At 44.5% G+C, this 27177-nt stretch overlaps 2 protein-coding genes across 3 annotated transcripts in view; both read left to right on the top strand.

Annotated features, from left to right (window-relative positions):
* Positions 1–27177, top strand: part of LOC309492377 (uncharacterized protein) — a 232020-nt gene that overhangs the window by 176586 nt on the left and 28257 nt on the right. The window lies entirely within an intron of this gene.
* Positions 19783–25562, top strand: LOC309492603 (uncharacterized protein). Its single transcript, XM_082161605.1, has 2 exons — positions 19783–19821; positions 24777–25562. The coding sequence occupies exon 2, from the start codon at positions 24792–24794 to the stop codon at positions 25443–25445; it is 654 nt and encodes a 217-aa protein (XP_082017731.1). The 5' UTR covers positions 19783–19821; positions 24777–24791; the 3' UTR covers positions 25446–25562.

Below are 27177 nucleotides of genomic sequence, written 5' to 3'. Positions count from 1 at the left end.
TGTTCACTGGTATGCTCACTCAAAAATCGCTGAAAAACATGCATTCCAACAGGTGTTTTACCATTAGTTGTAAAACTGTGGACCTATTTTTCCAAACGTCTCACACCCGTAGATTCTTCCGTTGAGAGCTTGAATAATAGACACTCCAGCCCAGTTGGTGGCGATAATGCACCTTTGCCAATTGCAAGCAAACCACTGGCATTTCATTGAATACACAGAAGAAGCAGAAGAAGAAGCGGCGGAGTAATACCGTACCTCACACAGCTCTTTCAATACAACTCAATGGAGTTGGACAAAAACTACGATAAAACCTGTTGGAATGCATCTTTTTCAGCGATTTTTGAGTGAGCATACCAGTGAACACCCCTGACCACTCGGTGAGTTTCACGTCTTTGTAAACGAAAGTTTAATGTGTTTTAGGAAGGAATGTTCCAGTGCACCTAGACAACCATTGTGGGGGTGGGGGGGAAAGCGAAATAAACCTAAAATTCTCGGGACAGCAGCATTTGTCCAAAATTTAATCTTAACCGTTCTATTTCATCAGATACGATCTGTAAACAGGGCTTTAAGTGTAAAATACCGAACTTGTCCTTTAAAATTGACCGGAGTTCTCCTTTAACTTTCTAAAGAAGGCGCAATCCCTTCTCGGGTCGACATTAACCCTCTGGGGACCAAGCTGTTTTTGGGGCCCTTGAGATGTTCTGACATGCTCTGACATTTGTGCTTTTTTCAGTTATTTATAAACATGTTAATGGCAAAGGTGTAAATTCACTCTATATAGCACAAACATGCCTACCATAATATGCGAGCAACATGTATGTAGATGTTTGTATTTTTAAGAGAATAATGTTTATGCGTGGTTATTTAAAAAAATAAAAATGAAAGTTGCTGAAATAAGACCACAAAACTCATACAAAATATGTGCCCACAAGACTTTTGACTAATGGATGTTTTCTCTTCGAGTTCTAGCTTCAAAATTATGTGAAAATAGTCTTGCTTTATCGTTCACAAAAAAAAATACATTGATTTAAATGGTGTAAAACAGGTTTTGCTTGGAAAGCCAATATGCGAGGGGGAGGAGTAGTTTACACCTTAGTCCCACCCACTCTGCATAATGACTCTGCATAATTAGCCATTCATTCAGGTGTGACACTGACTGAGCCACAATGCAAGGACAAAATATATATTTTGAAGAAGACTTATATTGACCATTTAAGATTTTGCTTACATCTATCTTGTAAATATGTTTTGCTATTTTATTAAAAAGGTTACAATTACAACAATAATTACAATTTCAGCAATATTTCTGCAAAAAAGTACTCTTTCTTTGTAAAAAAAAAAAAAAAAGATTATAGGCCTACATTTTATCATATGTATTCATTAGTTTGAATATAGCCAACATTGGAACATCTTAGTCTATGACTTTATTTTTGACAAAATAGTATTTTATATATATGAGCAGAAAAGCTTATTTGATGTGACAGTATATTCTACAGTAAAAACTGTACCCAAATCTAGTCAACAAAATGTTGTCTTTCATACTTCGCCTGACTGTAACGTTGTTTTTATGAAATATTAGGGCATAGCCTATAAATGTTAATTTGCAGTTTAATACGTTGCTTATACAAATACATTTTATTTCAACATATTTCAGTCGATTTTTACTCATCTCAGTAGGCTCTAGCAAAGCAGTTTATTCTTTCACACACAGACGCGCGATTCATATTTAGGCTAAACAGTCTTTACAAATATGTACCCTTCATTCATCTCACAGAAACGCGATTCATATTTAGGCTAAACAGTCTTTACAAATATGTACCCTTCATTCATCTCACAGAAACGCGATTCATATTTAGGCTAAACAGTCTTTACAAATATGTACCCTTCATTCATCTCACAGAAACGCGATTCATATTATAGAAACGCGATTCATCTTTTTGTTTACATAGGCCTACACTAACGTTATTCCATAACGTTATTCCACATTAACACTTGAGAAAGGATAACTTAGCCTACCTCACTCCTCAGCGGGATCTGCTCCTCATATCAGCACGGAAAATTTTCTCCATAAGGTAGGCTATATTATGCCTCTTTGTTTACACTGATGTGGGCGTTTCACAGACTGAAATGGTTCTCAGAATTTGCGTTTGAATAGCACGCGCTCTCCGGGGCGTGGTCAAATTACTGTGAATCATCTCGTAATGAGCTCGACTGGAGTCGCTCTCTTTTTATACAGATTACAGAAGCTGATAATATTTGTTTTTTATATAAATTACTTCATTTAAAAGCTGCGATCTCAAGCTTTATGCCCGTGGGTCTGTTTCCCTGTTTGACTGAATTTTCGCGGAGTTATAGATCATTTTCGAACGCGTTTCAAATGGGAGTTTACTGACAGAGAGAAGGCAGAAATAGCATCATGTTAGTTTTTCTTTATTTGTCAAAAAGCAAAACACTTTATTTTTATTGTGAGTATACAGAAAAAAAATAGAAACTGAACAGGATCGATTGATGTATTACACGAAAATGAAAGATCAAAATTAACAGAGCATTTTGTGTTTATTTTTCATTGCTAAAAAAAAAAACGAGCAAAACGCGCGGGCGCGTTTTTGGTCCCCAGAGGGTTAACACACTGACAAAATTATTTTCAGAATTTTCAATATTTTTATACCACTTTTTAATGCGTGATTGTGTAAAGGTGTTCACGAGATAGAGATACCAACCTTTCGCGAACTTGCTTTCAACGTCGAACGAACACTCGTTCTCATGGAGATGCGGTGTGCGTGGAGGGGAGGGGGTGTGTGTGTGTGTGTGTGTGTGTGTGTGTGTGTGTGTGTTTGTGTGTGCTCGCGCGCATGTGAGAGACGCATGGCGAAAGGAAATGCAGCTGAACGAATACGCTCCGTGTTTTAAATAGCGTTAAAAAAATAAAGACCTTGACAAAGACGAAAACTAAGGACATTTACTCTATAATTTTATTTTATTTTAGTTAGTTTTGCCAAACACACATTACAGTTTTAGTTAGTTATCGTTTTTTTGTAATGCCTCGTTTTTATTTTTATTTCAGTTAACGACAATGTTTTTTCCCACCTAGTTTTCGTTTTTTCGTTCGTTTTCGTTAACGATTATAACCTTGATCTCAGTTTAGTCCGCCAGATTGAGTTGGGAATGCAAAAGGGGCACACACAGACTGAAGTGGTTGAGGCTGTAATCAGGGCTGTCAGTCCAGGACTGCCGTTGAGAGACATGTTAGAGATCAAGCGTGGGCTGACCCTCAGTGCACTCCTCACCATCCTGAAGGGCCACTATCGAGTAGACAGTTCAACAGAGCTTTACCACCAGCTTCTTAACATCTCCCAAGAGCCCAAAGAGACTGCCCTGAACTTTGTATTCCGTGCGATCGAGCTGAAAGAGAAACTGTTATGGAAAGCCGCAAACGAAGACACCGATAAGCAGTACAGCAGAGCCTCAGTGCAAGTTCCTCCGCTCGATCGAAACTGGACTGCTGAGCGATTCTGTAAAGTTCCAAATTCTACCCCACCTCAGCGATGTGAGCATAACAGATGAGGAACTGTTCCAGCAAGTGGATGAGGTGGCCAAAGTCGAAAGTGAGAGACAAGAGAAGCGAAAAAGATCCACTGCTAGTAAAACTCCCAAAGTACAAGAGCTTCAAGCAGAATCTCAGGTAAAATCCACGCCTGGCCAGAGTCCCTCTAAACACATGGAGTCCGACTCGACAGCGTCAATTAAAACAGTAAAGCGGAATGAGACTAAGCCTGACAGCATAAACGCGCAGCAGATGATGGAAGAGCTTCGCAAGGAAATGCAGCAGATGTTTCGGGCTGTAATGGAGGCAAGTCCCCGTCCTCCTGAACCAAAGCAGAGAGCGAAAGGCTGCAAGAAATGCAGGGATGAGAGAACAGGTGAGAGCTGTTTGCACTGTTTCAAATGTGGGCAGGAAGGCAACTTCTCTTGCGGATGCAGAGCATCGTTGGGAAACGGGCAGGGACTATTGAGATGGGGCCAGCAGTAGTCCAAGAAACAGCGCCCCAAAATGAGCAGCCACCACCCAGCTCAGTTATTCAACCTACAACAGCCCTTGGAAAGAGAGCATCTGGCGCCTCATCAGCTGTAAGTGTAGTTAACTATATACCACCTCGATACCAGCCACAGTTAGTAAGTCTTGTAGGAAGCCGATGTATAGTGGACTGTGTCATAGACAATTGCCCAGTTAGAGCCCTGTGGGACACAGGAGCACAGTCCAGCATAGTGAATGACCCCTGGCGACTGAACCACCTTCCCCACACTGTTGTCAAACCCATCTCAGAGTTGTTGGGGGATGAGACACTAACAGTCTTTGCTGCCAATGACACGCCCATTCCATATATCGGCTGGATTGAAGTCAGTTTCAGATTAGGCAGTGACCTCACCAGGATGAATGAATTACAAGTACCAATGCTCGTGTCAAGCGACCCAGCAGTGGCCAGTGACCCCATCATCGGCTACAACGTCATTGAGGCCATCATTAACAGAAATGAGGAGAAGACGAAAAGTGAAAGAAAGCAGTTGGCACAGAAAGTGAGTAGAGCCCTTGCGATAACAGTGAAAACTGCTCATCGTGTAGTCAAGTTGATGCAGAACGGTGATTCAGAGATTGGTGTAGTCTGTACCGGTAGAAAAAGAGTGCCCTTACCAGCTAACCAAGTCACCACTGTCTATATAAGAGCACATGTGAGTTCACGAGCCCAAGGCCAACATATGCTCTTTTCACCTGACTTACTTAATCCTCCCCCAGAAGGCATTATTTACAATGATGTACTGGTGCAGATCCCAGAAAGGAGAGTTCCATACATACCCATCTCCATGACCAACACGGCTGATCGCACCATCTGTCTGGACCGTCACAGTGTGATTGGATATCTGGAGCCGGTCAAGACCGTATACACAGCACCTGTACAAATTAATGAGAATGAGACCAGAGCTGAAATGAAGGACAGCACAGTGAAAAAGCCCAGTGAAGCAAGTAGCACACCACAACCAGATAACACTCAAGCGAGTAGACCAACCTCATGGGACCCTCCTGTGGATCTCTGCCATCTCTCAGAAGGACAGCAGGAGGCGGTAAGGAGGATGTTGCGGGAGGAATGTGAGGCATTTTCCTTTGACAGTGAAGATGTGGGTTGTATACCATCACTCAAGATGCATATCACCCTCCACGATACAAGCCCTGTACAAAAGACCTACATGTCCGTTCCAAAGCTTCTTCACAATGAAGTTAAGGAGTACCTACAGGATTTGTTGAGAAGAGGGTGGATCACACCTTCTCGATCCCCTTATTCATCGCCGGTGGTGTGTGTCCGCAAGAAAGACGGCAGTCGTCGCCTCTGTGTTGACTTCAGAGAGCTCAACCATAAGTCAGTCCCCGACCGCCATCCGATACCGAGGATTCAGGATATGTTGGATGCTTTGGGTGGGAGCTCGTGGTTCTCTGTCTTAGACCAGGGTAAAGCGTACCACCAGGGCTATCTGGATGAGGAGAGCCGCCCTCTCACAGCTTTCATCACACCCTGGGGGCTGTATGAATGGGTGCGCATACCCTTTGGCCTGAGTTCGGCACCCGCAGAGTTTCAGAGGAGTATGGAGCACTGTTTGGCAGACCTGAGAGACACAATTTGCCTCCCATACCTTGATGACAACCTGGTACACAGTAGGAGCTTCAAGGAGCACTTGGAGCACATCCGTCTTGTTCTCCAGCGTTACAAGGAACATGGTGTGAAGCTGACCCCAAAGAAATGTGAGCTGTTTAGATCGAGTGTGAGGTTTCTTGGCAAGTTGGTGACAGAAGAGGGTTACACAATGGACCCTGCAGAGATGGCTCCGGTGCAGGCGTTAAAAGAGAAGACCCCTGCCACAGTGGGTGATGTGCGCCAGATCCTTCATCCCCAATTTCTCCCGTGTGGCCCACCCGCTGTATAACTTACTCACTGTCCCCAACCTCGAGAAGTGCACTCCAGACCCGACTGTGAAGAAGCCCCGTAAAACAGGAAAGAAAAACAAGGGTCACTTACCATCGCAGACACCTGTACAGTGGACCAACTCTCACCAGGAAGTGTTGAACCAGTTAATAGATGCACTCACGAAGCCCCCTGTCCTTGGATATCCGGATTTCACCCAGGCATTCGTATTACATTGTGACGCATCCCAAGTTGGTCTGGGCGCGGTGTTATACCAGAGACAGCAGGGGAAGATGAGAGTGATCGCCTATGGCTCCCGCACCCTGAGTCCAGCAGAGAAGAGGTACCATCTGCACTCTGGAAAGCTAGAGTTTTTAGCGTTGAAGTGGGCCATCTGCGAACGTTTCCGGGATTATCTTTACCATGCCCCATCGTTTGTGGTATATACAGATAATAACCCACTAACATACGTAATCACCACCGCAAAACTCAACGCAACAGGACACAGATGGGTGGCGGAGTTGGCCGATTATAACTTTACCATCCGGTACCGCCCAGGCAAGAACAACTCCGATGCAGATGGGTTGTCACGGATGGCCTTGGATATTGAGGACTACATGCGTTGCTGTACGGCTGAGGCCAGTCAAGATGTAATCAGTGCATCCATGGAGAGGGTCATAACGGAAAGGAGAAACCCTTGCCGGGGTGTGGGGTTGATTCAGGTCAGTGCTTTGAGCATGGTGAAGGACAGTGAAACCAGCCAACCTCTCACTGCAGATCAAATCCGCAAAGCACAGGAGGAGGATGAAATCCTGTCGAGAGTCCTCTGGTACAAGTCACAGAGCAGGAGGCCAAGTAGAGCTGAAGAGAAAGCAGAGAACCCTGCAGTGGCCATACTGCTGAAACAGTGGCTAAAGGTTCATGTGGGTCAAGATGGTGTTCTGCGCCGTAGAACTTCCCGTCGAGAACAACTGCTGCTCCCCAAAGCTTATCATCCGCTGGTCTTCAAAGAACTACACCAGGACATAGGTCACTTGGGGGTCGAAAGGACGCTTGACCTGATTCGAGAACGGTTCTACTGGCCACAGATGAGTAGGGACGTTGAACATTTTGTCAGTAAAGTGTGTGAATGCCTCAAGAAGAAGAAACCGAGTAAGCAGACCCGTGCACCTCTGGTGTCCATCCAGACCACATATCCATTCCAGCTAGTTTCCATAGATTTTCTGCATTTGGAGAAATGTAAGCATGGGTATGAGTATATATTGGTGGTCATGGACCATTTTACGAGATTTGCGCAGGCCTACGCGACAAGGAACAAAGCGGCCAAGACTGTAGCTGACAAGATTTTCAACGACTTTGCCCTTAAGTTTGGGTTTCCCAGCAGACTACATCACGATATGGGCAGAGAGTTTGAGAACAGATTAATGGCCAGCTTGAAGAAACTCTCTGGCATCCAGGGCTCGTACACGACACCATACCACCCCCAGGGTAACGGGCAGGTGGAAAGGTTTAACCGTACCCTGTTGTCCATGCTGCGCACCCTGGAAGACAAGGAGAAGGAAGATTGGAAGGAGTACCTCGCTAAAGTTGTCCACGCGTACAACTGCACAAAGAATGAGGCAACGGGTTACGCGCCCTATTACCTTACCTTTGGACGTTCTCCTCGCCTGCCTATTGATCTTTTATTCAATCTGGAAAAAGATGAGGCCCATGACACCTATGATGACTACATGAGTCATTGGAAGACGAGAATGCAAGAGGCATACCAGATTGCGGCAAAAGCAGCTGTCAAGGGGGCAGTTCGGGGAAAAGTCCTCTACGACAGAAAAGTCCAGGGGAGAGACCTTCACCCCGGCGACAGAGTTCTCCTCATAAACTGGCGCGGATTAATGCACAGGCTTGCGTAGGCTGCAGCCTAGGGGCCCCACGTGTGCAGGGGGCCTCGGATTGGCCAGACAATTTTTTTTTTTTTTTATATATATATTTACTTAAGCGAGAACCAGGCACGGCACGGCGTTTGGATGGGCCAGACCAATTGTGAACGTTAAATTAAAAACGTTATCCAATCACTGTTTAACCTAATAAAAATTACTGACTAATATACTGTTAAATTATCTGTGAGTATACATAATAGCTTGATGCTCTTTAAATATTTTGTTGCATTGTAAAAAAGTTCGGTGCATAAGACGGACCTATCCGCGATCGCTCTCCATGGTTCTGACCTAAGAAGAGCGCTTTGGAATCTCCATTACGCATCATACCTGGGCTGCGTTTCCTGATAATGTTGTCTCTTAGCGCGCTACGAAGACTCTTAACTTAACTAAAGGTATACTACCACTAAAGGTATACCATTGCTAGGCGTCTTCAGGGCTATCATCCACTCGCGAGGCAGAGGCGCTGGCGCCCTCCTAGCAACGGCGCTGGTCGCGCTAGCTGCGCCAGCCGCGCTAGCACCCTGGGGTGGCAGAGACGAAGATGTGCTAGGTGATGTGGATCTCAGCTCTCCTTCATCTCCTGGTTGCAGCGATGACTCCGAGACTGTACGTGCGCGTTTAAGGTACCTAAACAACGACTGTTGCAACAGGGGTGAGGGCTGGGTTGGAAAATACAATCTTGAGAATAAACTCATTACATTTCGAGAATAAAGTCGCTGTGTTTCGAGAAAAAACTCGTTAAATTTCTAGAAAAAAAAACTCGTAATACAATCTTGAGAATAAACTTATTAAATTTCGAGAAAAAAAGTCGAAATGAAATGTAGAGAATAACGCATTCGATCAGAGTTCATTGCATACGAGGCTGAATCCAGTTACTTATTCGTTTGTTAGGCTACTTATTGACGCGCGGACCTCCCCTTTAAATGACGCGACGCTTCCTTAAGCACCCTGTGTGTATGGCATTGCTCGCACCAAGCTCTGTTAGAAATGAATGAAGAAATTCTGCATTTCTCAGCCATATGTAAGGGTGCGTTAAATCCGACTAAAGGGAGTAATAGAGCATATATTTATCTAGTGGAAACCGAAATATTGGCACAAATTTCTGTAGGCTACCATTTAAAAAAAAAAAAAAAAAAAAATGTTATGGACCGTTAAAGTTTTAAATGGGACAAACAAATTCAGAGTCGCCTTATTGCGCCATCATTCCTACTAGTTGTGCATTTTCTAGGCCGCATCAGAGGGTGCGTTAAAGTGGACATTATCCCATTATAGAACAGCTGTTGTCTAACGAAATCCAAATTTTAAGCAGTTTTTACTGTGGAATTATTGTTTTATGAAGCTTTGAATTTGACACATTACACGATGCACAAAGAGCAGTCTTGCATTTTCTGCATAATTCATGGCGCTGTTTCTCACCCGCCTATAGGGTGCAGTGGACATTATTCCATGATAGTACAGCTCCTCCTCTAGCCGACCTAGACGGCTTTGTTACTGAAACAAAGTCTAAAATATAGCTTGACTAAGTGATCCAACTCTGCCATGTCCTCTATCAGTAGGCTATGCAATGAACACTGATCGAATGCGTTATTCTCTACATTTCATTTCGACTTTTTTTTCTCAAAACACAACGACTTTATTCTCGAAATGTAATGAGTTTATTTTCAAGATTGTATTTCGACTTTTTTCTCGAAATTTAACAAGTTTTTTCTCGAAACACAACGACTTTATTCTCAATATTTAATGAGTTTATTCTCAAGATTGTATTTCGACTTTTTTTCTCGAAATTTAACGAGTTTAATCTCGCATTATAATGACTTTAATCTCGAGATGGTTTTATTTTTTTATTATTGCTTGGCCCTAATCCATATGAAAGTGAGCATACAGCATGAGAGAGATATGATACATCATGAGATGTGCAATATGTCTGGAGACAAAACATTTTGACCACTTCATTAAGCTTTGTTTTGTAGTCTCTTTTTTACAAGATTTTCGTTTGTATAAATTGTATCTTAATTTTGATCAATGTTTTATCATCCAATTGCCTGTATTTAATAAATAAGAAGTAAATATAGCAGACAATGTAATAAGGCGCCGACATGATCACTTGCATTGCACGTGAACTGGAGGGCGCCGAAACTCAGCTTGTGCCTCACAGATTTGAGAAATATAGGCTATCTATTATAGAAAGCTTGAAATATTAAAAACAAATTGGCTACTCTCTGAATATGTAATCCATATGAAATGTGCATTTCTCTCTGGCATTCATGGCGAGTCCGCATCGTCAACTTCATCTTTGCAGCGACACAGAAAACGTACTCGGTTACTAACGTAACCTCGGTTCTCTCTAGAAGAGGGACCGAGTACTGCGTAAGATATCTTACGCTAGGGGAAAATCCTTTTTCCGCGAGATATTGAAGCCAAAAATTATCCTTAATTTTGTAATAATGCAAAACGCGTTGCAGCAGCAATGCAGACATAGGCGAGACAGCTCGCGCGCCTATTGGCTGCTCTGCGGCAACTGCAGCAGCCTATCGAGCGAGGCCTGGCATGACGTCAGACCCAATCAGGGCACTTCGCGCCCGCTGCGTCACGTCCCGCCGAAATGGGCGTGGTCTAGGCCTATAAATATCGCTCGCAGGCAGCTATTATCTGGTTTTTCATCATCGAAGCAACCAGAGCGTGTGCATGCACGGCAAGATACGCAGTACTCGGTCCCTCTTCTAGAGAGAACCGAGGTTACGTTAGTAACCGAGTACGTTCTCTTACGAGAGGTCTCTCGTACTGCGTAAGATATCTTACGCTAGGGGACCCAGTGTAAAACGCCGTGCATGCTGAGATCTGACACCAAAGACCCAAGGGCGAAAGCCCGGGGTACATATAGTGCACAATCACTCAGTGAACTCACAGAGAGTCCGGGAAGAAGGAGGGGTGCAGCCTCACTTTCCACATAAAGTAGCGTCGAAGGGACGCAAATTTCATCATACAGACAGGGCGGGGTACGGCCTGAACTGATGGAAAAAAAAAAATGTGGGTCTTACACAGTTTGCCCAGCTTTAAACTGTCGAAAATTGAGCTGTGCTCAGTAAACGCAGCATTCTGAGCTGAACGCATCAGGTCAGATAATACTGGTAGTCTAGACCGACAGCAGCCTGGCCTGCAGGGCGGGAACCTCTAGGTTATAGAACCTTATAAATGTAGACGGGGAGGCCCAGCCTGCCGCCATACAAATATCTTGCAAGGCAATCCCACTCGACCAAGCCCACGAAGAGGCCATGCCTCTTGTGGAATGCGCTCTGACACCCAAAGGGCACTGCATGCCCTTGGAGGCGTATGCCAGCGCTATAGCATCAACTATCCATCTGGATAGGCTCTGTTTCGACGCGGCTAGTCCCTTAGAACGTCCGCTAAACGAAACAAAGAGCTGTTCCGTCTGTCTGAAAACAGACGAGCGAGACACATAAGCTCGTAATGCCCTGACTGGGCAAAGGAGGCTCGCGTCTCTTTCCTCATCAGGGACCGGTAGGGCTGACAGAGAGATAATCTGCGCCCTAAACGGTGTGTTGAGGGATTTTGGAACATAACCGTGCTTAGGTTTGAGTATAACTTTTGAGTCATTGGGCCCAAACTCCATGCACGCCGCGCTCACAGAGAGCGCGTGCAGATCCCCTATGCGCTTCACCGAAGCGAGAGCCAGCAAAAACACCGTTTTGAAAGACAGGTGTTTCAAATCGATTGACTGTAAAGGCTCAAATGGCGCACCTTTCATGGCTTCCAGAACCGTAGAAAGGTCCCATACGGGGACTGAGGGAGGTCTGGGAGGATTCAGTCTCCTAGCTCCTTTAAGGAAGCGGATGACTAAATCGTTCCTTCCTATTGACTGACCAAGCGTTGTTTCTGAGAACGCTGCTATAGCCGCCACATAAACTTTGAGCGTGGAGGGGGCCCTGCCCCCATCCAACAGCTCTTGTAGGAAGGAAAGCACCTCCGTCACATCACAATTTGTGGGTGACACACCACGGGCTGTGCACCAGCCCGAAAACACTGACCATTTCGAAGAATAGAGTCGTCTTGTAGACGGAGCTCTAGCCTGCGTGATCGTGTTTAATACTCCTTTAGGGAGTCCAACATGTACCCGTTGATGGCCCAGACATGAAGGGACCATAGATCCGGGTGAGGATGCCAGATCGAGCCGCGGGCCTGTGAGAGGAGATCTCTCCTCACTGGTACTGGCCACGGGGCAGTACTTGCTAACTGCATCACGGCTGGGAACCAAGGTTGGTTTTTCCAGAACGGTGCTACCAGCAGTACTGAGCATCCTTCTTCCCTGATCCGTTCTATCACCTGAGGCAGGAGAGAGACGGGGGGAAAAGCATAGAGCGGGCGGCGGGGCCACACATGGGCCAGCGCGCTCCTGCTCTTGGAGAAAAATTCTTGACAGTGAGCGTTTTCTTGAGACGCAAACAGGTCCACTTCCGCTCTGCCGAATTTCTTCCACAGCAGTTGGACTGTCTGTGGGTGTAGGGACCATTCGCCTGCCGGAACGTTGTTCCTGGACAGTCTGTCTGGTCCTATATTCATGATCCCTGGCACGTGCGCTGCTCTGAGCGAGCGCAGGTTGCACTGAGCCCATACCAGGAGGCGTTCTGCCAGCCTGTACAGTTTCTCGGATCTGATGCCGCCCTGGCGATTTATGTAGGATACCACAGACATGTTGTCCGAGCGGACCAAGACGTGGTGACCTTTTATTTGGGGACAAAAACGCGTCAGCGCGTTGTCTACTGCCAGCATTTCGAGGCAGTTTATGTGCAGGAGCTTCTCCCGTTCTGACCACTGGCCGAAGAACGGTCTGCCCTCGAGCAGCGCTCCCCATCCCGAGGTGGACGCGTCCGTGGACACCACTTTCACCCTCGAGGAAGTCCCCAGGCTTACACCTGATTGGTACCAGTCGTTCGCTTTCCAGGGTTTCAGCGCTGTAACGCATTTCTGATTGACCCTGAGGCGAAGCAAACCGGGTGCCCACGCTTTTCGTGGGACTCGCGCTTTCAGCCAAAACTGCAGCGGGCGCATGCGGAGCAGACCCAGCTGGAGTACTGACGATGCTGAGGCCATGAGACCTAGCATCTTCTGAAATCTTTTGAGCGGGACAGACGCGCCGCAGCGAAAAGAGTTTGCTGTGCGTCGAATGTCTACCGCGCGCCGTTGTGATAGTCGCGCTATCATGGATAGTGAGTCCAGTTCTGTGCCCAGGAAAGATATTTTCTGACTGGGTGACAGGGAGCTCTTCGCCCAATTGACACTCAGACCCAAATCCTCGAGGTGATCGAGTAAAATGGTCGTGTGTTCTATGAGCACTGCGCGAGATTGCGCTAGAATCAGCCAATCGTCCAAATAATTCAGCACTCGCATGCCTCTCATTCTGAGGGGTGCGAGCGCCGCGTCCATGCACTTCGTAAATGTACGGGGTGCTAGGGACAAACCGAACGGCAGGACTGTGTACTGATATGCCTGGCCCTCGAAGGCGAATCTCAAAAATCGCCTGTGACGTGACGCTATCTGTATTTGAAAATACGCGTCTTTCAGATCTATTGACACAAACCAATCTCCTTGGCGAATCTGCACAAGGATTTGCCTGGTCGTGAGCATCCTGAACTGTCGCTTCACAAGCACTTTGTTCAGTTGCCTTAGATCTAGTATGGGTCTGAGACCCCCGTCTTTTTTCGGTACCAGGAAGTATCTGCTGTATAGCCCTCCTTCACTCTGATCTTGAGAGAGGGGTTCTATGGCCCCTTTTCTCAATAGTTTCGTCACTTCGGCTCGAAGTAGATGTGCTACTTCTGTTTTTACCGTGGTCTCGACGCGCGCCACATAGCGGCGAGGGCGTCGGCGAAACTGCAGCGAATAGCCTCTTTTTATAATGTTCAGCACCCACTTCGAAACCCCGGGCAGCTTTGCCCATGCGTCTGCATGGATAGCTAGGGGTCGAATACGAAGCGCGCTCCGCTCGCTCAGCGATGGAGAAGCTTCTGTGTGCTGTAACACAAGCGTGTCGCTCGTGACATTTGAGGCATGGGGCGCGCTGATGACAGCGGGCAGATTGCCCGCGCTCGACTCCTCTACGGTGGTTAACCGCGAGGGGGAGGGCTGGGCGGTTCCCGTGGGAACTGTCATGTCTATGTGTGGATGTGGGCGCGGGACAGCGGGCACATTTATCACACCGAAAACATCGTTCGCTTGCGTGAAGCGAGTGCACGTTGGTTTCGTTTTTACAGAAACCGTGAGACATGCGTAACGTGGTGTTAGTGGGCACTGGGTAGTGGGCACATTCACCATGTTTGAAGCGCAACCGACCTGAGTCGGTTTTATGTGCGCGAGCCCTGTGTGACAGGCTGTGCTTATGTGTAGGGATGGGCACTGGGCAGTGGGCATTCTTACTACACACGAAACACCATCGGCCGTGGCCGGGACACCAGAAAATACGCTCTTTTGGGGATTTATCTGGGTAGCCGTGAAAACGGCATTTGTGTGCAGGCAAGCGGGTGACAGAACCGACTTGTTGGCTGCAGAAAACACTGGAACAGTCACATTTTCTGGAACTGGACGAGCGAATAGCTTTGGTGTGAGTCCGGCCGCAGCGGGACTGGAACACCGTCGTTTTCCTAGCTGTGCTAGGACGACTTCGGGGCCTCGGGCTTCACCGTAACCTTAGGTCGCGGGCCGCGTCCTGCGGGGCGGCGACCGGATGAGCGGGAGCGCGGTCTCGCGCTTCTGGCCTGGCGGCGCTGTGAAGTGGAGGCAGTGGACGGTGGCTGTGGCTGTGAGCTCTGAGCAGACGGTTTCGCACGGCCTGCTGCAGAGCTGGAGCGCTTCGGGAGGAAGTGCTTCATAGCCTGAGACGCTTTCTGTACCTCTGCGAATCTCTCCGCGAAATCTTTGACGGAGGATCCGAAGAGGCCTGCGGCGGAAAGCGGGGCGTCGAGGAACGCGGTGCGCTCAGACTCGGCCATTTCCGAGAGCGTCAGCCATAGATGTCTCTCAGACACGGTGAGAGAAGCCATAGTCCGTCCAATGGCTTGCGCTGCGGACTTAGTAGCACGAAGGGCGAGGTCCGTGGCACTCCTTAAGTCCGGCACGCAGATCGCGTCAGGTCCTTCCTCATCCAGCTTACGGAGGAGATCGGCCTGGAAGATCTGGAGCGTTGCCATGGTATGCAACGCTGACGCAGCTTGCCCGGCGGCGGAGAAAGCGCGGTGGAGCAAGCTCGACGTCGTGCGGCAAGCTTTAGAGGGTAGGGCCGGCTTAGCGCGCCGTCCAGCGGAGGGCCGGCATAAGTGGGCCGCTATCGCCTCTTCAACCGGCGGCAGCGAGAGGTATCCTTTGTTCTTGGCATCGTCAACGGCGGAGAATGCCAAAGAAACACCAGGACGCACTCTAGCAGAATAGGGGGCGCTCCAGGACTTGGCGACTTCTTCGTGTAACTCAGGAAGAAAGGGCGCCGGTCTGGACACAGGTGAAGCGCGCTCCCCAGGCAGGAAAAATCCATCCAGCCGGTTGTGAGCGGGCTGCTCAGGCGAAGACCACTCGAGGCCGAGGCTCGCCGCGGCCTGTGCGAGTACTCGCATGAGTTCCGTCTCGATGGAAGCTCTCTTGCCTGACGAAGTGCGGGCAGGGGGCGCGGGGTCCTCAGAGCCCGCCCAATCCTCACTGCCTGACGCCAGGATAGAGCAGGAATCATCCTCTCCCAGCAGGGCTTCCTCATCCGCGATATCAACGGAAGCGGCGGCAGACGGCGGCCGCTGTCCGTCAGGAAGCGAAACAGAAGAAGCCGGGGAAGCAAGCGGGCGAACCGGCGAGCTTTGGCGGCTGAGGGAGGGTTCCGGGGCCCGCTGGGCACGGCGCTTTTTACGGCGCGACGCCGCGGCGGGCGGGGGAGCAGTCTCGATGAAGACGGCTAGGCGAGTCCTCAGAGTCGCCATTGCCATCAGCTCGCAGTGAGGGCATCCGCCGTCAGCGAGCGCGAGAGCTGCATGTTCCTCACCCAGGCAGGAAACGCAGATCACGTGGCGGTCCCCGTCGCTGAGTGTGGCTCTGCACGAGCCGCAGGAAGGCATCTTTAAAAAGACGCTAGCTCTTTTAGAAATGTGTGTCGCAGCGGCGACACACACACACAGAAATACAGTGTAATAAAGAGAAGGATATAAGCGCCGGAAAGCGCAGCAGGAAGGCAGGAAGGCGGCGCGGCCAGCGACTTCAGTGACTCGTCCCGCTGAAGGTGCTCTCTCTCGACGGCGCGGCTCCTAATCCAGCTCCAGCGATGCGTGTGCTTCGCTTGAAGGATGAAAAATCAGATAATAGCTGCCTGCGAGCGATATTTATAGGCCTAGACCACGCCCATTTCGGCGGGACGTGACGCAGCGGGCGCGAAGTGCCCTGATTGGGTCTGACGTCACGCCAGGCCTCGCTCGATAGGCTGCTGCAGTTGCCGCAGAGCAGCCAATAGGCGCGCGAGCTGTCTCGCCTATGTCTGCATTGCTGCTGCAACGCGTTTTGCATTATTACAAAATTAAGGATAATTTTTGGCTTCAATATCTCGCGGAAAAAGGATTTTCCCCTAGCGTAAGATATCTTACGCAGTACGAGAGACCTCTCGTAAGAGAACACCAGTTTATTAATAAATAATTAAATGTCTCCTTACTATTTTAGACACATTCATAATCATTACTTTTCTTTGTGGCAAGCTTTATGCATGCGGTCGTGCACTTGAGTGCAGCTATATTACATAAACGCTCATTATCCTGTATATAGCCTAAGTAATTAAATTAATATAAAGGGGCGATTTGTCCACGAATGGCTTAAATGAACAACTACTAGTCAACTAGAAAAAAATTTAGTTGGAGGCAGCCCTTATTCCACATATTTTCGAACCTGCAGGCCACTCTGGGTTGAGCGAGCGACCCTGCGGAATGAGCGAGCGGAGCAGGGGTGCGTTTCCCGAAAGCATCGTTAGCCAACTATGGTCGCAAGTTCCGTTGTTATCAGCATAGTTCAACAATTTGGTGTTTCCCGAAACCATCGTTCCAACGAACGTTCGCAAACAGCATTGCAAACTTGTGTGGTTGAAACGACAGCTCTCGAGCTGTGGTTAGAAGCTTCTAATTTACACGAGATGTAGACTGAATAAATCCTTATCTTTAGCAAAATAAGCAAGCTGACATTCAGTACAACCCGTGTTATTTATTTAGAATACATACAAATGTAATTTACGTCTTTTAGTTTGTCAAGAGATTTAAAGCACCGTTTTTGAAGACTGCGCATGTGCGAACGTGCTCTACTATGTAAGAACGAGCCAAATATTGAGTCTGGTAATAAAGCAAAATAACTGAGAAAAATTAGAAATGGTCTTCAGATGCCATGTCTGTAGCTTATATGACAAAATCTAGCGTTAATTCGATCTCAAACAGATTAATTAAAATAAGTCCACCACGTGCGCGACGTCATAAACCAAAGTGGTTGAACGATACTTTGCGACATACGGTTTCGGGAAACAGTCGTGACTAGCTAGTTGATTTCTCCATCGATGCATCGTACTATGGTAGTTAAGCAGCGAGCTATAGTTGTACGGGAAACGCACTCCAGGATATTCAGAAATGCGCTCTCCGCTCACGAGCTCTGATCGGAACAAACCCGAACCTCATTGTCTGCTGAACTTGCGCAGAAACATAAAAATAGACATAACCAGCTTTTTAAAATTGTTTTTAAAACTAAATATTTAGACTATTTTAGCACAAATTATTAGCTTATTGTCATAATTAGAATATATTAAAAGTTTTTTTTGTTTTGTTTTTTTGAAGAAAATTTTTGGATGGGCCTCACACAAAGAGCAGCCTAGGGGCCCCTGACCACCTTAATCCGCCCCTGCTCATAAACCTCACTCCCAGAGGGGGTCCTGGAAAGATCCAGTCCTACTGGGAGGGCCAAGTGTACAAGGTGAAGGAGAGAAAAGCCGATGGCAGCCCAGTTTATGAGATCAGTCCAGAAAATGGTAAAGGAAGAGACAGAGTGGTTCACAGAAATCTTCTGCTGCCCTGTGATTTCCTTCCCCTTGACCAGCCACCAGCAGAGATTCGTCAGCCGCAGAAGGACTCCCAGAGCTTTCCAAAGGAAAGAACCAAGCCAGAACGACAGCATCGGCAACAGCTAGAGCAGAGTGACACCTCCAGCGACGAATACAGTGGCAACTACCAGTGGCATCTCAGACCTGGCCGAGGGAGACGGCAAAGACAGGGTTCACTGAATCCTCTAGCAGAGCCTTTTCAGCCTCAGCAGAGTCCTCAGCGTCACGAAGATGATGTGCCACTACAAAGCGAAGAGGATGTGCCAGTACAAAGCGAAGAGGATGTGCCACTACAAAGCGAAGAGGATGTGCCACTACTAGGGATGCACCGAATATTCGGCCACCGAAAATTTTCGGCCGAAAATGGCCCAAAAGTGCATTTTCGGTTTTCGGCCGAAAGACTTTTATCACCGAAACAATACGGCCGAAATGTTGTGATGACGCAAACAGCAGACACCGCGACCTGCACGTGCTTGTCTGAAGCAACATTACATATCTGCGGTGTGGACGTATTTAAATATATCTAAGAGTGACCCACGGACAGCGATTTTCAAAACACAGACATCCCAAGTCTTCCGGAAGTTCCGGGAGTCTCCCGCGTATTGATACCGGCTCCCTAATGCCCGCAAATTAGTTTAAATCTCCCGGAATCGCGAGCGAGCATGAGCGCGCATACGTAGCGCGCGCGGCAGAGAGAGGGAGCGAGAGACCTTTGCGTGTGTGTGCAGAGCAGCCGTCATTTCTCAGAGGTTTACCTGAGCTGTTTATGGTTTTTGCAACTCACGTCCATGAGCATATAACTGCAGATATTATTTTGGGCTATGGCAGTATTGACCTAAATGCACTTTGTTTTTATGAGAGAACATTTCATTTTTAAACCTTTCTCCAGGCCAGTAGGCTTTTACATTATTATTTAATGTACACATGAGTGGGGTCAAGTTAAACATTTAATTTTATACTTTGCAAATGCTAAATAAATATTTGCATAAAATTTTAATGGATTTATTCTTTGAAACTTTAATATTAATTTATGCAATTGCAATGCCTTGATTTTAGTAAACTTAGTACACAGTCATAGCCATAAATGCAATGGTACTAACAATAATTGGCATAATTTCTTTCGGTGTTTCGGTTTTCGGTTTTCGGCCTTGGTTTCCTCTTTTTCGGTTTTCGGTTTCGGCCAAGAATTTTCATTTCGGTGCATCCCTAGCCACTACATAGCGAAAAGGATGTGCCACTACAATCTCAGAGACCTGATGTGAGTTCTGACAGGTCTGAGAATGTTGAATCAGAGGCCGACCCGCTGGTTCGGACGCTAGGAGAGCGACAGGCAGTTGGACCGCGACCCCAGAGACTGAGACATCAGCCTGTTGTACTGAGTTATGATACATTGGGTCAACCGTCCTTGGTAAAAAGAGACTGTAAGGTAACAGAGAGTCAGGTAACACAAACTAAGGGTTACTGGAGGCCTTGGATGACTGAGGTGTTCTAAAGAAATGTTCACTTGTTCCCAGAAATGTCAGGAGACATTTAATTTTGTGGGGGAGAGTGTAGCACTAAGAATGTAAAACGGGACAGATATCAGTGCACCCCCCCTTTAAATTTCGAACTGTTAAAGTTATTGTTAGTTACTTGTATTACTTTATTGCATTGTGTTCAATTTGGTGAGACTCGGAGTCGTCAGCAGGGGGCACCCGGGAGTTGCGCGGCGCATGAGTGGCTGACTAGCTAGACAGCATAGAAGTAGTATTCAGCACGAGATGAAGCGCGCAAGTGCAGAGAAATGTGCTCCTTGTTTGAACAATGCTTTCTGTGTTTTATACAGGTAAGCTGACAATAATCTTTATACTAGTAGATTCATAACAGTATTGTATTCTTATAGAGCTGTAGTTCGTACCTGAGACGTTAAGAAAAGTTGAGTTTTGACTGTGATTAAGAGGGTCGTGCGTGAAATGGCGGACGATAGTGTTATCAACTCAACAGGAAAATTAGTAACTTTTAACGTGAACAAAACGGAGGAATAAAGGCTTAAGATATATACTCGGCATGTGAGTGTGAGACGAGGGATAATTAACCAAATAGATGTGTACGAACATTAAGTCGTGTGTAGTGATGAGTCTGTGCAGTTTGAGTTAACAAGGCACACGTGTCTGTTCTTAGTCCACGCGCATAGACCTGTTACCCTCATTTAGCATTACTTTGTCAGCCATTACATGTAAAAAACGATTTCAGTACTGTTAAATAAGAACTCCAGTCAGATTCAAAGGTAAAACACTTTTATTAATCATTTTGTGAGTTTATAGTGATAACACAGTAACTGTTAAACGGTTGAAACATAGTTCATGAGATAGTCAGTTCATTAGCATATTTCATGAAAGAGTAAAACGGATTAAAAGATCATTTAAACAGTGATATGAAAGAGTATTAAAATATGTGTGCAGTTATCAATGCTAGAGTAATGTGAATTTAGACTAAACTCTATTATTAATATCTCTATATCTACTGTTTACTAATTCCAAATGCTATTTTCATGGTTATGTTTAATGATTCACTTGTATTCATTTCAAAAAAGAGTTTGTAATACTTTAATGATGGTATTCGTCAGACCTTTCCTTTATGCTGTTCGATAGCAGGCACGGCACATGTTTAGATCTATGTTAATATGTTTATGTATTTAGAGCATGTATTTCTTGAGAATTGAGAAATCAGACATGTGATTGTTTATGATAATTTGTAAAGGTATCACAGGATAAGAGCATAGAAGTAGTATTCAGCACGAGATGAAGCGCGCAAGTGCAGAGAAATGTGCTCCTTGTTTGTACAATGCTTTCTATGTGTTTTATACAGATAAATAAATGTGTTGCCCCCGGAAGTGACATCGCTTCATTCCTAAAAATGTAACAGATACACTATTTCTTTAAATGATACAATGGTTTAGGTTGATGCAATATGACACTGGAGGGTGTGGCTAGATCTCAAGGGAGGACACCTTTATTGTTCAAGGTAGACATAACCTCTGACATAAGATTTTATTTTCGAAATGATAAGGTTTCTCGCTAAATGTCAACAAATGGGTATATTATTCTGACAGTTTGTTAGTACAGTTAACAGGGAATCAAAATGCAAAAAAATGTCTTGGTTTTCTTGTAAGGTGTTTAAAGCTAGAATATGTAAGATTTTTGTAATAAAATAACCAAAAATCACTTGCAAAGTGTGATATATTTCCTGCAGTTGTGTACTTCCAGTATCCCAAAAGTTCCCAAAGATTTTTAATTTCAGAGAGATTCCAATTTTAAATCAAAGCTGCAAGCAGCATTTATCGGGGTTCAAGCATTTAAGGGCTTTAAGCACAAATGCATAAAAAGACATAATAACTTTTCTGGGCCAGCAAGTTTCGGTCACACTGGAAGCCTATGGAGGAGTGAAACATGGCTCAGATTTCATCAAAAATATCTTAATTTGTGTTCCGAAGATGAACGAAGGTCTTACGCGGTTGGAACAACATGAGGGTGAGTAATTACTGACAGAATTTTAATTTTTGGGTGAACTAACCCTTTAAGCACAAATGCATAAAAAGACTAAGTTTTATTTGGCAACCATTTAACCACTGACGTCATACATGGAAAAGACCATTTCCAGCCAATTTAACATAGGAAATATATGGTTTTCAAAGCTTTTTTAACAGTTATAGTGCCACCTATGGTCCGATCTCCATAAAATTGTGCATGCTTGTTTACAATGTTATTTCACATATGCTCACCAATTTTCATTAAGTTCTGAGTTTTCGTTTAGGATTTATAGGCTTTCGAGTGAATTTTGCCACGCCCATTTTCTAAATGACCGTGTTATAGCCGTCCAAATGCCAAAGTTTTAGCACTTCGTGCTTTAACCCCTAATAATGGCTCGTCCATGTTCACTTGTCGCCTGTCAATGACATAATATCCGCGTTATCCCTGGTTTCCGCTCGTACTGCCATAGTAACCATGGCGACAACTGCGTTACGTCTAGCGGCACGCTCATGGAGTTGTTTCATTCAAACATTATGGACCATGGCAAGCAGACTTTGGGACAAAAGGAGAACTAAAACGAGGATCAATATCGGCGTGGTGTTTTCAAGATGCCGCAAAGTTTGACTTGACCGAGACGTCTTGCATGTACTTTATTAAACAGTTGAGCAAATGTTCAAAACCCGCATGGTGTTATCTGTTCTGACACACATTGTTAACGCACACTTTTACACTGAATGTTTGCTGCTTCAATCCAGATGAGTACGTTGTTAGGCTATTGACTGTATGTAGGGTGACCACCCGTCCCGCATTGCGTTGTACCGCACAGCATTTTCACCCCTTGTCCCGCACGTCGCATATTGAGAAAATGTCCCGCATTTTCATCAGTCTGTCGGTTTTGAATGATCATATTAAGAAAACGTGCATGCTTTCTTTTGCCTTTTTAAGAAAGCATTTTCTTTATTATTTTTGCGGCATAGTTTTTCACCTATATTTAACAGCGCTTCCTCAGAAGTAGGCTACAAATACAACCGCCTTCTTTTAAATCCTATCCAATGGTTGAAAGTAAAGGAGTAAACACGGTCACTAGTAGGTTTTGACGGCTGTCAATCAAAATGTGGAGCGGTGATTCGTTCCATGTGTTCCCTGTCAGAAAACAAATGGATAATTCGGTCAATTAAAATAAAAATTTAACAGAATTTATCAACTTGTTGCCAGCTGTGGTTGTTTTGATTCACATCCTTTCTAAAAAATATGAAAGTTTTTGGTTTATAAGACATGTCAATGATCTAATTTCATGTTTTATATTTTATTAGTTCATTATTTATTTTGTTGGATTTTAATTGGACTTGGTCAGAACTGTTTCAAAAATAGTTATCTGCATGATGCTGCTGCCTTTGGGCTCAGTGATGTTGAATTTAAATGACATGTCAAATTAAGACATGTAATGTTACATTGTGATATAATGGTGTTTTCTGGAAGGGACTAAAGAACAAAGCATTTTTATCAGCTGAAAGGCAGAATACAAATGTGTTTTTTTTTATTAAGTTAGATAAGCATTAAATAACAGTTTCAGGTTATGTTTTAGTGTTGGTAACATGTCCAACATTGTCCCACACAAACGTATAATCGTCCCACATTTGGTTTGTTTGATGGTGGTCACCCTACTGTATAGGGTAAATTTAGTATAGGGTGAACTTTTTGAATCTTGCTCCTGACAAATAACCCAAATTACAAAAAAAAAAGACTAAAACTAACACTAAAACTAATAAAAACTAAACTAAAACTAAGCATTTTCAAAAAATAAAAAATAAACTAGCAAACCCACTTTAAAAACTAATTAAAACTAAACTGAATTTGAAAACAAAAAGTCAAAACGAAATAAAAATAAAAACTAATGAAAAATGCAAAACTATAATAACCCTGACATAGACGGATGTAGTGCTAACTGTGTTAAGAGTTTTGGAAAATTGTTAAAAGTATTGAAAAATCTGTCATAGCAATCGTAAAAAAAAACTATAGCAGTACTTCTTTTAATAAACACAAAACACTGGAGAACACATTGTGCAATGCAAGACAAAGAACTGAATAAACTGAGTGCTATATATAAACAGGCAAACAAAGGGAGCTAAATGAAACACAGGTGAACTTAATTAGTGACTAACAGACTATCATGGTTAACTTGCAGCTCAACATGAGTTCCTATAAGAGCAGCCAAAAGGAACATTCTCTCAACCCCAGGTCAGGACTGCACACGGATTAAGTGTTGTAGTATTTTTGTGACTGCAATATTCAGGCTCCACACGGATTGAGGACGACTTTTCAGCTGTACGGTAGTGCACCTTTGCTGTTTTAGGCTTGTTTAGTTTTTTCTCCATTCCATTTTCTCCATCAACTGACTTGATTTAGTACAACTAAAAAAGGTTTAGTTTAAGCAAAAGTATAGATATTGTCTTTTATTTTACCTGTCCTTGTGAAAAATATCAGAATCAAAAAATCTTAACTTTATATTTAATATTGAATAACATGTAGGCTACAACAGATCAAATTAAGTGTACTTTAAAGCACAACAAAAAGATTTTTAAAACATAATGTACTTTAAAGTAAAACTCTTAGTTTGGCATTACTTTTTTTTTTTTTTTTTTTTTTTTTTTAAGTGTACATGTACTTAATGTCACTCCTGCCAGCAGAAGCCCTATCATGGCCACCAGAGGGCACTTCTCCCTAGACCTTTTCCATTTCCATGAACCTTTGCCTGGACTCATTTTAGTGTGATTACATCCACCTGTATGTCATTGGTTTGTATCATAGGAACTTTGGCTGGCAGGTGTGACGCTTATGAAAGTGTACGTGTGTACACTTAAGTGGCTTTTTATAATTCATCAGTGTTATTATCTGCAAGTTTTATTTATTATTATTATTATTATTGTTCTTTCAAGATACTACAGGTACACATCCAATACCAATAAGCGCATTTTTTATTTTATTATTTTCACAAGGGTACATAGCAATTCAAGAGTTTTCTAGACCGCAACATGGTGTCGGCCCCCATCTGGTACACCTGGATTACACACGGCCCAGATGTGGGCCGGATCTGGTTGCTGTCTGGGTTCTTGTATGGTTTTTCCATTGCAAACTAATCTGGTTGTGCTATTTTTACCTAATGCAACTTCCATTCTCAAAGCTCCCTGCAACAAAGCTTTGACCCTTTATCAAAAATATTACGTTCTTAAACTAAATGGCATGATTTCACTGAATCCACTTTTCATTGTAGGCTTTAAAGATCAACATGGAGAAAATCATCCTAATATTCCCTCTGATATTGCTGGTGCTGCATATACAAGGAGGAGAGTTCCACAAGGAGGAGTGTTTGCCTGCCGAAGCTCCACAGCCGGAAGTCGTGGAGTTCGACAACACCATCTATGCCATTTGTGAAGTAACTCCAAGCCCCAATTTGCCACGTAACCAGCCAAAGATCTTTGGGCAAATCCTCTTCAAGCAGGTCTTCCCCAATGGAGATATAGAAGTGAAAATCAACCTCCGTGGTTTGCCTGCCATCGATCGTCAAGAGCGTGCCATGCACATCCATCAGTATGGAGACCTCAGTCAAGGCTGCATCACTGTTGGTCCTCATTATAATCCAAACGGCGTTGACCACCCTCATCATCCTGGAGACCTGGGCAACTTTGCTTCCGAGAAAGGAGTTATAAGGCAGTTCCTGACGCTTCCAGACGCCAAGCTCTTTGGGCCTTATTCCATTCTGGGACGTGCGGTGGCGGTTCATGAGAAGGAGGATGATCTGGGAATGGGTTCAGATGAGGAGAGTAAACTCAGTGGGAATGCTGGACCGATAATTGCTCTCGGTGTGATTGGTATTACTACTCCAAGTCTGTGGCAGAAGACTGAAGTGCCCCCCAAGAAAATATGTGGAGGAAGGCACTGAGAGTCAAAGATGAGGGAGTCGGGTATGGTGGAAGGCCAGATTCAAATGGGATAATCATGATTTTCCTTGTGTATTCTTTGTATGTGTCCTACATTAAAGTATATTTCATAACCTGAACATTCCCATGTTTTTTTTCTTGGTCTTTTCAGAGGCTTTTTGGCCAAAGCTTCCAATAGTAAATGCACTCTTAAAAATAAATGTAGGGTGAATGCAGGCAAAGTGGGTCGTTTAGTTTGATTTACTGTGCTCAATGGGTTAACACTTTCAGAGCATGACAATGGCCTTTAATTAAAGATGCATTATTTCTTTAAATGATACAATGGTTTTGGTTGATGCAATATGACACTGGAGGGTGTGGCTAGATCTCAAGGGAGGACACCTTTATTGTTCAAGGTAGACATAACCTCTGACATAAGATTTTATTTTTGAAATTATAAGGTTTCTCGCTGAATGTCAACAAATGGGTATATTATTCTGACAGTTTGTTACTACAGTTAACAGGGAATCAAAATGCAAAAAAATGTCTTGGTTTTCTTGTAAGGTGTTTAAAGCTAGAATATGTAAGATTTTTGAAAATAAAATAACCAAAAATCACTTGCAAAGTGTGATATATTTCCTGCAGTTGTGTACTTCCAGTATCCAGATTTTTAATTTCAGAGAAATTCCAATTTTAAATCAAAGCTGCAAGCAGCATTTATCGGGGTTCAAGCATTTAAGGGCTTTAAAGGGTTAGTTCACCCAAAAATGAAAATTCTGTCAGTAATTACTCACCCTCATGTTGTTTCAACCATGTAAGTCTTTCGTTCATCTTCGGAACACAAATTAAGATATTTTTGATGAAATCTGACAGAATTTTGACTCCTCCATAGGCTTCCAGTGTGACCGAAACTCACCGGCCCAGAATAGTTATTAAAACATCGTTAAAATAGTCCAAGTAACTACAGTGGCACTACATTAAGTTTATCATGCGACGAGAATACTTTTTGTGCGCAAAAACAAACAAAAATAACGACTTTATTCCACTTTTCATTTCCTTCTCTCTGGGCCTCGTAGTGTGTTTGCGCTGCGCGTCTGTGTTGCACGTCATCACGCAACACACACATGACCGGCGTCGGCCAATAGTGAGCCTACGTGGTGACGTGTAACACAGACGCGCTGCGCAAAAACACTACGCAAACCAACTAGACATCCAGAGAGAAGGAAATGAATAGTGGAATAAAGTCGTTATTTTTGTTTGTTTTTGCGCACAAAAAGTATTCTCGTCGCTTGATATACTTAAGATTGAGCCACTGGAGTCACTTGGACTATATTAACGATCTCTTTAATAACTTTTCTGGGCCAGCAAGTTTCGGTCACACTGGAAGCCTATGGAGGAGTGAAACATGGCTCAGATTTCATCAAAAATATCTTAATTTGTGTTCCGAAGATGAACGAAGGTCTTACGCGGTTGGAACAACATGAGGGTGAGTAATTACTGACAGAATTTTAATTTTTGGGTGAACTAACCCTTTAAGCACAAATGCATAAAAAGACTAAGTTTTATTTGGCAACCATTTAACCACTGACGTCATACATGGAAAAGACCATTTCCAGCCAATTTAACATAGGAAATATATGGTTTTCAAAGCTTTTTTAACAGTTATAGTGCCACCTATGGTCCGATCTCCATAAAATTGTGCATGCTTGTTTACAATGTTATTTCACATATGCTCACCAATTTTCATTAAGTTCT

This window comes from Leuciscus leuciscus (assembly GCF_965113295.1).
Source record: "Leuciscus leuciscus genome assembly, chromosome: 1".
Classification (NCBI taxonomy): Eukaryota; Metazoa; Chordata; class Actinopteri; order Cypriniformes; family Leuciscidae; genus Leuciscus; species Leuciscus leuciscus.
This window is presented reverse-complemented; position numbering and strand designations above follow the sequence as displayed.